The sequence below is a fragment of the Podarcis liolepis genome, assembly GCF_965112155.1.
Source record: "Podarcis liolepis genome assembly, chromosome: 6".
NCBI lineage: Eukaryota > Metazoa > Chordata > Lepidosauria > Squamata > Lacertidae > Podarcis > Podarcis liolepis.
The window spans coordinates 57508269-57524328 of NC_139559.1; the positions used below are offsets into that span (position 1 = coordinate 57508269).

The window sequence follows — 16060 nt, forward strand, 5'->3', positions numbered from 1 at the left end:
CCTCTACCCGGCATGCGCTTCGGAGGCGGAAAGAAAATGGCTGCGGCCGCCAGCGGGCGGTGAGGTGTCTGTGAGGGGACTCGGCGACGTGGAGCGGAGGCAGCGATGCTGGCCGTACGGCTGCCCGCCCAGCGGGCGCAGTGCTGGGCGCTTTGCGGGCAGCGCCGCGCCAAATTCACCTACGGGCCGAAGCGTCCTCGGGAGCCGCTGCCCCGCACCCCGTGGACGGTGCGCGGGCCGCCGCCGGGCGCGCCGTTGCCTTGGTACTTACGCAAAGTGCCTCCGGTGCGGGAGCAGCTTCCCGAGCTCGACGTGGTGACGTACGAGGGGAAGCTGCACCGCGTGCCATGGCTGGCCAAGCCTCGTCACCCCAAGTGGGAGCGCGGGTGGCACGACCCCTGGCACGACGGCGGCCCCCGCTTGGAGGAGATGCCTACTTACAAGCAGCGGCCCTGCTACATCTTCCACCAGCGGACTCGCGTGCTGGAAGGTGAGGGCTGCCTGCGGGGCCCGCGCTGACCGAGGCTGGTGGGCGGGGAAGGCTGGCCAGCTTCGGGGTGTTTCGTGTCAGGATGGCTTGGGCTCTGAGGGAGTCCTCGAGGGCAGGCGACGCAGGGGGCGGTGGAAGGAAGAGACCGGCCAGAGGTTGGTGCCTGCGAAGTGACAAGCTGAGCTTGGGTTATGCAGGTCAGGCATTATTAATGGCATGGACATTAATGCAGATCAGGCATTATTAATGGCATGGACACCCAGTCCTGCAGCTTAGAAAAGGCTCTCGGAGTGGACAGTCTCAGTTTAAAAAAAGGCATGCAGCAACAGCACGTGAGGGGAAAGGGAGCTTGTGTAGAAGTTTTTAAAGGGGCTGTTCTTAATGGCACAGTTCTATAGCTCTGCCTTTATGGAGATTTTGGCTTCCTAGGTGACAAGCTGTCTCCTCGCTGATGTGGCACTGCTGGCTGTCTGGCTCTTGCTAAAGAGCAGGCCTTTCCCAGAAGCACTCCACATCGGAGCAGAGCAGGTGACAATGGCCAGCCTAGGAGGCTAGCACAGTCACATGGCTCTTCTCTCAGGCAGCTGCCCCAATGTAAAATTATTTAATAAATTTGTTACTTGCTTTATCTTGCCCAGCATCATAATCGTTATTTTCAAAGAAAAGCCCAGTATTTGGAAAGCACAAATACTGTTAAAGGTGGTAGTTATAAGAAGGCGGGAACTGCAAATTAGTGGACACAAACTTGTTGGGCCACATTGTGCCAGCTTATCTATACTTGTCCAGGTTTTGTTAAGTAATTAACTGCAATGCATGCAGCATTTATAAGGTGGTCTTGGTTTTCTGCTCCATTTTGTCTCTAGAATAGCTCTCCCCACCCTGCTCCAAATCTTAAAAAGAATGGTGGAAAAGTCCTTGTTCTCATGTAAGAGTGGTTGAAGTGCAAGATGCAGTACTAAAGATGCTCACTGGTAATATATTATTTTACTTGAAGGTGTAAAGCAAGCATTGTGGCTAACCAAGACAAAGCTGACACAAGGTTTACCTCCGCGAATACTTAGCATAATCAATGACCCAGCTAATCAATGTGAAAACCAGGATGAGAGAGTCCAGAATGCCATTTATCATGCACGCCTCTGGGGTAGCAGTGAGGAGGATGTACCTAGAGAAACCTATTGGTAAGTCTTTGGTTCAAGTTTCCTATTTTGTTGTTCCATTGTTTGGGACCATTTCTGAAATTGTCATAACAGCTTATATATTTTATTCTTTTAATAAGACAGTTAGCAAACAGTGTGGTGACAAATACAGCAGAACTAATAGCCTGGATCAGTTTATGCCTCCTTGCAGAGTAGTGATTCATGCAGAGATACAGGCAGTTAGTTTTTCATACACCCTAAAAAGTCAACTTTTGGGGCTGTAAGAATCAAATGTGCTGTCCAGTTTTAATTCAGAAAAAGCATGCTTTCACTATCAAGTGTTTGGGGAACTGTCCTGAGATGTTCCATGGAGACTGATTCTGTACTCTTGGCCTTTGTATGTGTTTAAATTAAAAACTAGGAAGTTTACTTTTTTATTACTGCACCTCAGATGTGTGTGAGGTATTCTACAGAGTACATAAGGACAGGTTTCTGCCCTATTTAGCTTACAGTCAAAAATCTGACATGGGGAAGCAACAGAGGAAGGGGAGACTGGAATGGATGATGATTTTGGTTGCATGCAGTTGGGTTTGTTACAGTAAAACATTGAGGGGGTTGTGCCAAAGGCTTTATAGAAAATCTGTGTGGTAAGGAGGGATTTGAAGAATAATTACTTTTGCACCTTTGTTCTGAATGAGAACAGCTTATGGATAAGGTTGTGTATGTTCTTTGATTCTGTATAAGTGCAGAATTCACTTTAGAATCTTGACATGAATTTAAATGAGTTTCTAGTGACTGGCTAAGAAAGATTGAGGAATGGCTGCTAAAACATTCAGAATCTATAGGGCAGTAGTGTAGGTTATTAACCATACTTAAGGACATAAGAAAATCACACCCAAAATCCAACTAGTCCAATGTCCTGCTATTTACTCTGGCCAATCAGATGCCTCTGGGAAGCTCACAAACTCAGCATAAAGGGAATGCCACTCCCTCAGCAACTAGCTTTGGAGGTACATTGGCTATGAATCAGTTTTCTTAAGTCAGTGGTTGGCTTAAGACTGAGTTTAGCCTCTCCATTTGCCCTGCAAGACTTTTAGCCAAGCTATGTCTACTTGTCCTGTTGGTCAGTAAAGATGTGACTGTGCCAAAAAAGGGGGTTGCAGGCTCTACTGATTTTCATCATTGGCAGCTCCTGCAAAGCCTGTGTGGCTCTTTTCAAGTTTCAACAATCAGCTGATCTTAGGTGCTTGCAGAGATCCCTTTAAAGACCACTGGTTCTGTGCAAGCACATCTGATCACCAGTGCATGCAGAGAGCCATGTGTGGTGTTTTGGATCATTGGGGCTTCAAAGTGCTGCCACTGCTCCTGCCTGTCAAATTTGGTGATTGGAGGGGTGGGGGAGATAGGGATCTAGCCTGCTTGCCTTGCCACTAGCTGCTGATAAGACCTAACCTAGCCTTCATTAATTTGGCTAGTGGTCTTAATGGCAATGGATTCCATAAATTAATTACACCTTGTAAGAAGAATTACTGTTTTGAATCTACTGGTGATAAATATCTAATAATAAAAATTAACTCTCTCCACCTGCATTCACACCTCCAGTCATCACCCATGACTAGAAGTAGAATAAATTATGCAAAAGGGGACTTGCCATAGAATTTGGGTTACTTTTTGCACAGAACTATTTTAATGTAGCTCTGCTTATGCCTTTGCACAATATTGTTTCCAGATGATTGCCGGTAACACTGATTGGCTTAATTATTGATTCCTGGCATTCTTAATAATGAATACCTGGTGTACTATCCTATGTATAATTAACTGTAACTATAATTTGAAGTTGTGTTAAGGCATTTGGCTGAACACATGAATGGTCTTCAGTGTATTTGCCTGCATAGCACTCCCCCTAGTCCCTGACTATTAACGTGTTCAAGTACAGGGAATTTCCACTCAGGTGCAAGTGAGGGTGAGTAGGAGCCTGCTGCAGACCTTCCAGCTCAACGTGGGTGGTTGGGAACAGTGTTAGAAACTCAGATACATAAGCTAGGCACCAAATGACTCCTTAAAGCAGCGTTCCGTTTGCCAAAACGGAATGTTTAGTTGCCATTTGGGGGCCAGACGACTCAAAAGTTGTATTTTTCAATACAACTTTTTGGTTTCTGAAATTCATTCTGATTGTGCAGATAAAATATAATGGGTAGAATTCTACAGGATATGTTGCTAGTGTGTGAAAACAGTCCAGATCCGAGGATCCCCAGGATCCACCGCCTGATGAGGGAGATGACTGGGCACCAGGATGGCACCTGACATCTTCACTTAGTCACAAGTGGCCAATAGTCAATAGAACACTGGTTGGAAACATAGTGTAAAGTGTAACACACATTTGAGCCTGAACATGCCTTTAGCCATTGCAAATGCTATAATATTTACAAACCAATATCCATGAAAATCCTGCTATGTAATAATTTGTGATTTGGGCACTGTCAGTAAATTAGTTTTTTTTTTTGTTCTGAAGCCCTGTACTTTTAGAAGACTTGCTTCACTTATGCAGGACGATGACAGCCAAATTCCCCTTATTGGGTAAAAGAATGTTTGCTCAAGACCACAGAGTGGCAGCTGCATGGGAACGAGGTATGTCTCTTTATCCCAGTAGAATTGTCTAAAAGAACACCTCTCCCTGTTCTGTCCACCATATTGCCTTAAGGTCAGCTGGAGAAGCCCTGCTTATGGCCACACCCCTGTGAGATGCCAGGAGTGTGGTGGGACAGGGCAGTGGTGGCTCCTCCTTGGGGAAATATGGTCAGCCCTCACCATTAAGAAATAAAAGGCATATGATCCGTTTGCTCTGAAGCTTATGGAATTTGATTGGTGATTTTTATTTATTTATTATTTGGATTGTTTGTAGTTTTTATATATCCATCCTTTTTTGTAAGCCATCTTGGGATCCAGATTGGAGGAAATGTGTGGGATTCTAACAAACAAGTCAAAATAAGTATTTTGTTTATAAGGAAGGTTCTGTAAAAAGATTATAAGGTCCACAGCTTAGCATCAGAAAGAGTGCCCTTGAGGTAAATTCACAAGATCTTCTATGTCATGAACCTTTTTCTGTAGGTTAACAAAAGGGGAATAAGTAGAAGGACAGAGAAAATCCCATAGAGCTAATTCCCATCATCCCCCACTGTTGGCCAGTCTGGTTGATCAGAGTCCTGACAACATCTGGCAGGTCACAAGTTTCCTACCCCTGCCATAGAGCCAGTGTTGTACAAGTAACATTATTTGTTAGAGCTGTGCAGCTGTAAAGAAATGGCTTTTATAGCTCTCCTGAAATTAGAGGGGACTGTTCTTTACTGTAAACTTGCAAAATGTGCACAATTGATATAAATGCTGGATCTTTAGCAGGACATTTCTGTAAAATACATATTGGTAGTTTATGTTCTCAAAGCATTTGGGACTTGTGTTCCTGAAAATAATAGAGCTTGATCGAAAAATATGATCTTAATTTTGGCCATGAACCAATTGCTTTCCTTAGCTTGATCTGCTGACCACCTACCCAGTTCCTGTAGTGACTGATTCCACTTGCTCTCAGTCTTGGAGGGCAGAAACCCTTTATAGAAAATATACCATGTTTCATTGACATCCACACTAGCCTAGGTGCCCTTCCTAGCCAAGGGCTAGGAAATTACATTTTCTGGAAATTGATGATTCCAATAATACAACAGTAAGCTCCCCTAAGTAAGTATATGGGAAGTATCCACAATCACTCAATGAGGACTTGTACATTTAGCTATGCATATTCATGGGAAGTCGTGAAGGTCTTCTTTTGCTCAACATGGGAGGGAGCATGAATAGGAGAGTGCTAGCACCTGCTGTCCAAACAGAAAAGGAGATTGCCCCCTGTGCTAGTGGATTACAAGAGCATTTTTGGAATGGTATTTATATGGGTCAGCTGATAGCTTCAGCATAGTTCTATTGAGGAAGGATCTATTTACAGTCCACTGTTTTCCTTTACAGAATCTGTTCTACTTCAGGTTCGTGGTCCCCACGGGAAGATTTTGAATGCAATGAACCTTCTACGGCCTATAGCCTCCAAAGATGAGATATTAGCCACTGAAAACCACACTTTAGAAACCTTCTACCCTGTTTTGCCTACAATTGACCTTCAAGAAGTTAATGCATATGACATAAAAAATGATACAGGTGAGTTTCCTAGAGCTTGGAGGATTAAGGGGAAAAAATCATTTTCACAGAAGTTAATTTGTTATGGATGAGATTTTATCAGATGGCATATGTGAGAATAGGGGGTTGAAGTCAATACACTAAAATGTCAGGTTTCTTAATTGCACTTTAGAAATTGTCTTCTTCTTGAGCAATGAGTTGTGAAATAGTTCTAACTATCACTTGATTTGTGCTTTAGGTTTCCGAGAAGGGTACCCATACCCTTATCCTCACACTGTGTACATTGCTCAGTATGACACCGTACGTAAAATGAGGCCACCACAGCTTCAGGCGAAAATGATAATGTTTGCTTTTGGGAATGCTCTGGCCAAAGCAAAGGAGCTATATGGGGTGAGTATTAAGATTTTTGTAGGAAAACTATGGCATATGCTGTCCAAATTAGGAGATGGCAGTTAGTTGCTTCTATTCGTCCAATCATTCCATTAATGGTCACCACGCTAGCTGCTGTTCCTAACTCAGAGGCAAAAGTTTGCTGAAGCTCCTTCTGTGCTTTGCTCTCTAACCTTCCATGGGCAAATCCACATGGAAGCTTGGTGTGTTTCAGAGTTGGTGTTTTGGCAGTGCTAGGACACTGTGGTATTGTGATCCATAAGTTGCATTTAAAAAACCCCTAAAAAGCTGGCACTTTCCATTTCTGCTGTCCACAGGGAGTGTGGGATTGTTGGGGACTGACTGATGTAGGAAAACAAATTCTTGTTGCTAAGTTGTATGGTCCTTGTCATCCAGGAGTCTAACTGAAAAGCCTTGGTTGAATTCTAGGTCAGTTGTGGGCATCATGGTACTCTATTCAACATGAGTTTCTCATATAAAATACTGAATAAATAATAGTCTGGTAAATGTCTGGTACCTGAACAGAAAAGGAAAAAAGCCCAATGGGATTGAAGCAGCTTTTTTAGCTGATAGTTGGTATTTGAACTTATGAGCATGGAGAGCTGTCACAGATTGTCCTCAAGTCCTGCAGCTTTTGTTGAGGTTTGGCTTGGCCTCTGGCAAACCCTCCAAGTAGGTGCCACTTCTTCCCCCAAACTAAAATCAGACATAATTGTAGTTCTCTGTCTTGCTACCCTGTCTTATCAACTCAAAATGTTTTCCTGGCCAGATGTGTGCGCTGCTGTCTAGCATCTTTCTACCATCCATTGTGACCCTTTCCTGCGCTACCTTCTATCCCCAGTTATCCACATGTGGACAGACAACTTTACATGTTTTCAAGTACATTCGGGTGGCAAAGCTTAAGAGTAAATCAGGGATGGGGGAATCCGTGGCTCATTAAGGGTGGTTGGACTCTGCTGGTAAGGATGATGGGAATTGCAGTGCAACTGCACCTGGAGGGCCACAAGTTAACCACCTCTGATACAGCCACACTGTGTGCCTTTTTATCTTTATTTCATTAACAAATTAAGAATTGAACCCATTCACGGTTTCACCCAGTTATAAAATAGGCAGTATTCTTCTTTTTAATACTGTACAGCATTTCTCTTGACCAACGGAGCTTATCCTATGGCTTCTTATTTCACACTTCCCTCTCATGCCGATTTCCAGGATGAGCCCAGGGTCCTGGAGAACCCCATTGTTGTGCAGACTGTGGCTACAGATGGCCAACGCTTCCATTTCCTGGTGTTCCAGTTGAATACAACAGACCTAGACTCTAGCAATGGTGTTAAAAACCTGGCCTGGATGGATGCAGATCATCTTCTGTATGAGGATTTCAGGAGTCGTCCAGTAATCAAGAAGAAAGTTGTCCGGGTATGTTGATGAAGGTAGAATGACTTGCTGCCGCAGGAACTCAGTCTAGCTTTATAGTTTAGACAGAAAAGCTTGGAGACTAAAAGGCAACATATTAATTCTCTGAAACTAGAATAGCGGGCATCCTGAACATCATTAAGTTAGACTCTCAGTAGCACTGAGGTGCTTCATGCCCAGCACCCATGTGATTACTTAGAGTGCATTACAAGCAGAAATGACCAGTGTGTATCATTGTAAAAGCACACTAACATCGTAACAGGCATGCACAGATGCCTTAACGATAATGCCATACTCAAGTGCATGTTGGCTGATTAGAGCCTGGTTCTGACAACATCTCTTCAGGATATCCAAAAGTAAAAAAAAAACCAAACACAAAACCTTAAGTTGTTTGAATCCTTTTTATATCCTCTTCAAGAAATTGCTTCCTTTCCTTTGTTTCAGGGAAGGGACAGGATGAGAATAAACTTAAGATGGTATTTGAGCACAGTGAAATGTATTGCTGTATTAATGTGTATGACAGACATTGAAAATCCAAAATTTCCCCCCTACAGATTCCAGCTGGAATACATGGCTATCAACCAGACACATTCAAGAAGTTCCTGGCATTGTACTTGCATGGTGTCGTGTGAGCAGAGCTCTTGTAATGCATATGCTTACGGTGCAGTTAAGGGTTAGAGACTATTTAATTTTTTTAAAAAAAATAAAGTTTCTTTATATATGTGTAAATAATATTGTTTCAATCTGTTGTCATAACATTTAACAGCTTAATATTGGCATTCATTTTGAATCATTAAGTGCCAGTGTTCTTTTACAAGAAAGAATGGAAAGCAAAATCTAGTTCTTCACTTAAGGCTAGCTATACTTGGGCCATAATCCTGTCTTTCATCCTCATAGCAGCTCACCCTCCCCCCCCAAAAAAACCCCCCAACTTAGGTTGAGTGACAATATTAATACAAGTTCTGGGGTGGCAGCAATCAAGTAATGCACTTTTACGAAACATCTTCAGTTGCATTTGTTCAGTCATTAGGGAGTAGGTGACATTCTAGGGCTTCAAACAGCCAAGTTGAAAGTTGTTTTTCCAAACAACTACTGTATATAGTGTCTTAGTTGCAGAGGAAGAATTCTAAACAATGAGAGGACTAGTTGAGATTTAAGAAGATCAAATCTCTCAAATGTTTTGAATTTTCATTTAGACCATAATGATACACATAGCTAGAATATATACCAATAGTAGTATTATGTATATTATTATGTCTATAAAGGTTTGTGTCATTGATACATTCAGGAAGTTGTAAAAAAAAAGTAAGCTTCCTTTAGAAAAGGAATCTAACTTGCTCAAATCTAACTTGACAATAAGCTAAGTGAAACAAAGTTTTTTAAAAAATCTCTAAAATTCATCAGGAAACTGAACAAAGCTATTTGGGTTGCTAGAAAACAAATGGGTGAAGATAAAGCAGCAAAATTGAATAAATTCACTGTATATAGTCAACAGTGGAAGATGTAGGACAGAGACTTGTGCCTGAACGTCCAGGGAGGGAGTGTAAAGAACTCAGAGTGACCAAGAAATGAAGTGCTTGGGAAGGGGTAGTTGTTGTGTACTGTACTTCCAATGTTCCCTAACCATTAGCCACTCTGGCTAGGGCTGATAGAAACATCTGGAGAGCGCCATATTGACTCAATGTTCTTGTAAAGTTAGATGGCATTAGCTATTTCCTACTCTAGTCTAATGTAGCACTTTTAAAAAGGGAGCAGGATCATGCAAATTGGAAGTTAGTTAGCTTATCATCTGGGCCAGGTCAACTGGTAGAGAGCATTATTAAAAGATCATTTAAGAATCAACATGGTTTCTGCCACGGATAGTTCTTTCCTGAGCAAACTTCACCGCTATGGGATAAAAGGTCAAGTCCTCATGGATGGGTAACTGGTTGATAACAACAACAACATTATTTATACCCCTCCCATTGGGCTGGGTATCCCCAGGACACTGAGAGCGAGAATAAGTGAATGGTCCTCATGTTGGAGGGAAGAAAGAAGTAGAGCTCTCCATATCTGCAATGATATGCAGTTACCAGCTGAATTATATTTTTGAGCTTAACTAAGTACAACCACAGTGCTGCTAAAGATGAGACATGTTCCCAACAAATGATTGGATCTAGCATTTGGGGTCCTTTAATGAAAAAAAAAATAGGATATAAGATTTGTGCTTGGTGGGGAGAAAGTAGCTAGTTTCCTGCTTATTGGGATTCAGCAAAGAGACCCATTAGCAGTTGGTCCAGGACAGACAAAAGAAAGTTCTTCTCATAAAGAATAACTTTTGGAATTCGTTGACAAGATGCAACAAGCGCTAACTTAGATGGCTTTAAAAGATTAGACAGACCACTGTAGAATAACTCTGAACAATTACTAGTGATGATGGCTATAGTCAATCTCTAGGTCAGAGCTTTCCAAACGTTTATTGTTGGTGACATACATTTTAGACATGCATCATTTTGTGACTATGGTAATTCAGTTTTGCTGGCAAACCGGAGGTTAAACTAACCCCTTTCCAGCCCCTTGGGGAGTGCAGGGAGCATTCAGCTGACACACTAACCTGTTGTGAGTCAGAGTTTGAAAAGCTCTGCTCTAGGTTCAAATGCCTCCAAGGAACAGTTGCTAGAGAGTAACAACAGTAGAGAGGACTGCTTTCATATGCTTAAGGTCTAGCCAGAGGCTTTTGATTGGTCACTGGGAAAGAGGGGACCAATCAGCTCCTGAGAACTTCTTATGGGGGTAAGAGGAAACAACAGGATGTAGAGGCTTGCCATGTTACTGTGCTGCATCTGCTGGCACATTCCCCATCTTCTCTGTAGAAGAATGTAAATCTTTTGAAAAGATAATGGCATGCACCCAAAGGGGACAGAGCTCCCTAAGCAAGAGAGGCTGAACCACCCTACTGCATAGCTGCAGTTTGCTTCTGATCAAGCAAGAAGCAGCAAAACTTTGACAAAGCAATTCTGCTCTACCAGAAAGCTAGTTGTAGAAAAAAATATTTCCAACTGAAACATTGTGAGCTTCTTAATTTGTGCTTGTCCAAGAAACAGAAAATTCTTTTCGGCTTGGTTGAATTCTATTATTTGCATAGAACTGAGGAGAAAATCTATTTTACAACCTCATCTTTATGTAGCTAATAATATACTAGCTGCAGGAGGCTTTCCAACATGTTACTGTCAGGTCTTGCTAGGGATGTCAACAGCAATTGCCTGTGTGATGCTGGATACATCATCTTAACACGCCACAGGCCCTCAAAACTGGCATCTCGTTGCCACTTCAGGACTGGATGGATTTTGACAGATGTAGAACTGACTTGTGATGCAGGGGAGCTATCCGATACCAGAGATTTTCAGCTAGCACGATGGCAGCACTCGGCAGCTCCTCAGCCACAGTGAGCAAGCCATCAGACAATGGCTACAGAAGGCCTAGTGCTATACAGGGAGACCTGGCTGAGCGGTTTGTGTCTCTTAGATATGAAAAGAAAACGCATCAACAAAACCACCAGGAACAATCTGTATTCTCAACACGCCTTTCCACCCTCTTGTTTCCCTCTGTTATGAGCACAGACAAATGCTCTCTCCTCCTACAGTTTCTATACTACGGTGACAATTCTAAGGCTAGGCCCCAGGGACCTGCCAGAGTGTTTGTGATAGGCTTTTGAAGTTGCTCCCACTCGTTGATCTCTTTGTCTGAACTGTTTCAACAGGTATGCATGGCTCAGATAAAACACAGTGCATGATGAAGCCTGTATGCTGTTCAAGGGGAGAATTGTTTCTTAAAACAGCATGTTCCCTTGATGTGAAGCTAGTATGAAATCAAACTCTGCAGGCTGTGCTAATAGCTCTACCAGGGGTTTGCATGTGCCCACAAACAACTCAATCTTAGACTTCAGTTGCACACATTCTTCCTGTACTCCCTAACAGGGAAAAAGGAAAATGGGAAATGAATGCATTGCACAATTGGCGTTTCATTTTTATCTCATCTAAGGCCAGCTTGGGACAGGCTCTTGCTACCTATCATTTGTAGTCCAGCGCTAGACAGGACAATGATCCCCCTGGGTGTTCTGAAATAGAATTAGCATAACCAGATAATAGACATTCATGATGTATAATTCCCACCACCCACACATCAGAATAGCTACCTTAACTTGCAGCCAGTGTTATGACCAAGTAGTATTTGTTGTTCCGTATGCTCTAGAACCATAAACCAGCAGGTTTTTATACTATAAACTTCTAATATGCTTTAGCTAAAGTATTCTAAAACCCAGCAAACACCTTCACTGCAAAAACGGATCTAAACAAAATTCCCAGTTTCACAGCAAAACACTACATTAAAAAATTCTGAAATTTATATCACAGGAAGGAATGTAAAGCCAGATTTCTGATGACACTTTAAAAAAAAAAATGTTTGAAGTGTATAGCTTTTACTACGGTGGGGTAGAGGTGGGGAATTGGGATAACTTTAAATCCATTCTCTTTGTTTGTTAATGACTTAAACAACCTCGTCCCAAACTATTACAGAAGGAAGCAAGGAGAGCAACAGCTACAAGAGCGCTGGCAAGATGCAGGATTGGCCATAGGGACCCTGCTGAACAGCTGGCCGGTGGCAATTCCAACAGCTGCACGCTGGCTGGTACAAAGGAGATGCTGCGTAGAAATGAAAGTGCAAGAGAGCAGCAGAACCAATGAGTGGCTCCCCTAGGGCCACTGAACCGGTGGTCCTGGATTAAGAGATTAAGAGAAAGGAATCGGAGAGCTGCCTTGGGGGTTCACTGAAAACACCTGCAAGTGCATTTAGCCTTCACAAGTAGTCCAAGGGTTGAGGCAGGGCTTAGGGCCTGTCAGCAGCTTTAAGAATAAAAAGCAGCTGTGGGGAGCAGCACATCACATCTCTTGGGTTGTTTCTATAGTCTCTGCGGGTGCCCAGTCTTAAGCAAACCATTGCTTAAGGCTGGACAAACAGTGTCAAAGTGCAGGTCAGCAAAGCATGTGATCCTATGGTTAATAATCCTAATGAATATTAAGTTGTAACTTCCCACAATGCTTCCACCGTAGGGGAGAAGAACATTTGTGGCTACCCAGCCAGATGGTTGGGGTATAAATAATAAATTACTTCTACTACTACTACTACTACTACTACTACTACTACTACTACAAAAGCCAGAAGACCCAACCATTTAAAGTCATCTAGCTCTCTTAACTGGGGACTTTGAAGAAACAGCTGGATTAATACATTTCATTTCATTTCTGCTGTGGGGGAACGACATATCTTCAGTAATGAGATAATTGGAAGCCTGTCTTCTGTAACAGATCAACAGATATTTGATTGAATGCCCTGCTCATAAAAATATACCACTTCCAGTTACCAGAACAAATACAAAGTCCAAATCCTGCTATTTAATCTTAAATTTAGACAAGCTGCTATTATGTTATTTGGAGGAAGACAGGATTATAACAAGCAAATGGTTAATACCTGTAGCCATCAGTGGAATTTGCTGTGATGGATGTGTTTGTGTGTCTATATAAAACAAAGTCTACCATGTTTAAATGGAGCCTAGTTCTATGGCTTCCACAAAGTGCTAAATAGGCAAACATGCCCCAGGGATAATAGCCTTAAGCAAGCTGATTGTTTGGTGGAGGCCAGTATCTAGAGTGAAATAGGGAGAAAGGCATTAGCTATCAAACCTAGGGTCTCAGGCAGTTCTCCCTTTACTCCTATAGCCTCTACCTGGGAGGTGAAGGCAGAACATATCTGTCCCTCAGGATTCTGCTGGGCTCCAAACTTTTATCAGCCATGCAATGGGCTTTTGGTTTGACCAATGCCAGCATCAATAATAAGGGGCAGCTGAGACAGGCATTGGGCTGGAGCAGGAGAGGAAGTCTCCCTTCTGTGAGGAGAAAGGGCCAGAAGAGGTTCTTAAAAGAAATAAGAAAGTGGAACAAAAGATTACTAAAACAAACTGAAAATTTGATGTTATTGGAAAAATTGTTATAGGTAGAAAGTAGTGAATGTCTAAGAAACAGGGAGGAGGAATGAAAAAGACCCTGGCAGCTGAGCGGGGTGGATAAGGTACAAAGCCGAGCATGAAGGGAAGATGGGGTAGGGGATGAGAGATGGGTAAAAATTCATTGAAATGCATGTGAGGATGAGATGCACACATGCCTTTTAGAACCTCTGGATCAGCAGATTCTGACTAAAATGGAGAGGCTGTTAATAGCTCCAGAGCAAGACAGAGCTGTGGAACTCCTTGCCACAAGGAAAACAGTGGTAAAGAATGCAGTGGCAAAGTATCCAATGCTAGATTAGCTCTTAGCTGAAAATGATGTCAGTAATTGCTGGCTGATTATATCATTTTATGACTGGCACTGCCCTTGCACCACCATTTTGAGAGTGGGGGGCCGTGGTCATTTTCAAACACCTCAAGTGGGCTGTGGGGGAAGGAAGTTTGAGAACCCCTGGATTATGCCACAAATGTACAAAGTGGCTTCATGCATGTGGCATGCCTAGATAACACATGTCAGTATTATCAAGTTTTATCACTACAAAGCATAGTATGCAGAAGTGGGCATCGTATTTAGCATTCAGAAAATGTCAGTCTTTCGGTACTTTTGCTCATGTAGTTAAAAAGATAGGCTTGATAGTCCTCAGGCAATGCCTGTTTAAATCTTACAAATAGAGAAGCGCAGCAGGCTGCCATCACAATGTGGTATTCGCTTGCGCAGTAGAACTTCCCCCATCCCTTTCTCCACATGCCTCAGAACAGATATAGGGAGGATGGGGGGGGCACTTCTGTTGCGGAAGCAAGGTAGTCAGATACTGCCCAGAGCTTGCAATGCTTTGTCCCTCTCTGATCCCTAATAGGATCAGAATAAATTATCTATGAATAAATTTTGCGAAACACAGCTTAGTGCAATATTTTGGTACATTTTAAAAGAAGGCCCTCCATACAACTTGTGAGCAAAATACTTGCCAAATGCTGGCCCCAAGAGAAGCTGTAACTCTATTGCATGGTAAAAGGTAAAGGGACCCCTGACCATTATGTCTAGTCGTGACCGACTCTGGGGTTGCGGCGCTTATCTCGCTTTATTGGCTGAGGGAGCCGGCGTACAGCTTCTGGGTCATGTGGCCAGCATGACTAAGCCGCTTCTGGCGAACCAGAGCTGTGCACGGAAACGCCGTTTACCTTCCCGCCAGAGCAGTACCTATTTATCTACTTGCACTGATGTTCTTTCAAACTGCTGGGTTGGCAGGAGCTGGGACCAAGCAACAGGAGCTTACCCCATCGCGGGGATTCGAACTGCCAACCTTCTGATCGGCAAGCCCTAGGCTCTGTGGTTTAACCCACAGCGCCACCCGTGTCCCACAATACTATTGCATGAGTATTCATCAACTGCCTTGCTCCCTGTCCCTGGGATGAATCAGGATTTAAGTGTTGCTGAGTCCAAGTGCCATGTTGTTTAGATGTGAAAAGGTAATACATGGAGGGCTGGATTCAACGGGTCTCACTAGCAGAAGCCCATGCAAGGTCTACTGCTACTACAGTGGGGCTGCTCCCCCATATGCCCCCCAAATTGCCTGGAGGTTTTTTCTGCGAGAATCACCACAACAGCATGCAGGAGATTGTTCTACCAGGCAAGCAAAAATGCTTTGAGCTGAGCTGACAAGAGCAATTAGCACCATTTTGAATTCCTCCCTGTATTGCTGGGGGGGGGGGAACTTTGGAGAAGTCAGACCATTCTGGTAGTCATTATGCTAGAGAACCAGAAGGGAGGAAGCAGAGTGTTGCGGGCCTTTTCTGCTTTTAATCAGATAGCTGCACTTAGGCTGGAAGAACCAGACAAATATAAGATGGGGGACGCCTCGCTTACTAGCAGTACATGTGAAAAGGATCTAGGGGTCTTTGGTAGACCACAAGCTTAACATGAGTCAACAGTGTGATGCAGCAGCAAAAAAGCTAATTCTATTCTAGGCTGCATCGACAGAAGTATAGTGTCCACATCAAGGGAAGTAATAGTTCTACTCTATTCTGCCTTGGTCAGACCCCCACTTGGAATACTGTGTCCAATTCTGGGCACCACAGTTTAAGAGGGATGTTGACAAGCTGCAACATGTGCAGAGGAGGGCAACCAAGATGATAAAGGACCTGGAGACGAAGCCTTACGAGGAGCGTTTGAAGGAGCTAGGTATGTTTATTCTGGAAAAGAGGAGACTGAGAGGAGATATAAAAGTCATCTTCAAATATCTTAAGGGCTGTCACATGGAAGGGGGAGCAAGCTTGTTTTCTCCTGCTCTGGAGGGTAAGACTCAAACCAATTGCTACAAGCAAGGAGATTCCGACTAAACATCCGAAAAAACTTTCTGACAGTAAGAGCTGTTTGGCAGTGGAACAGACTCGCACGAGAGGTGGTGGACTCTCCTTCCTTGCAGG

General features: G+C 43.3%; 1 protein-coding gene across 1 annotated transcript; it reads left to right on the forward strand.

Annotated features, from left to right (window-relative positions):
• The first annotated feature begins 10 nt into the window (after positions 1–10).
• MRPL37 (mitochondrial ribosomal protein L37) lies at positions 11–8321 on the forward strand. Its single transcript, XM_083510116.1, has 7 exons — positions 11–490; positions 1485–1668; positions 4139–4254; positions 5635–5820; positions 6038–6189; positions 7399–7602; positions 8154–8321. Exons 1-7 carry the CDS (start codon positions 106–108, stop codon positions 8229–8231), a joined length of 1305 nt encoding a protein of 434 aa, XP_083366242.1. The 5' UTR covers positions 11–105; the 3' UTR covers positions 8232–8321.
• The last annotated feature ends 7739 nt before the right edge of the window (positions 8322–16060 follow it).

Excerpts from the sequence above, each read along its gene's own strand:
- MRPL37 (XM_083510116.1), top strand. The coding sequence starts at position 106 with ATGCTGGCCGTACGGCTGCCCGCCCAGCGGGCGCAGTGCTGGGCGCTT. Across the intron at positions 491-1,484 it reads GCGGACTCGCGTGCTGGAAG|GTGTAAAGCAAGCATTGTGG; the intron begins GTGAGGGCTGCC and ends TTTTACTTGAAG. Across the intron at positions 5,821-6,037 it reads TGACATAAAAAATGATACAG|GTTTCCGAGAAGGGTACCCA; the intron begins GTGAGTTTCCTA and ends TTTGTGCTTTAG.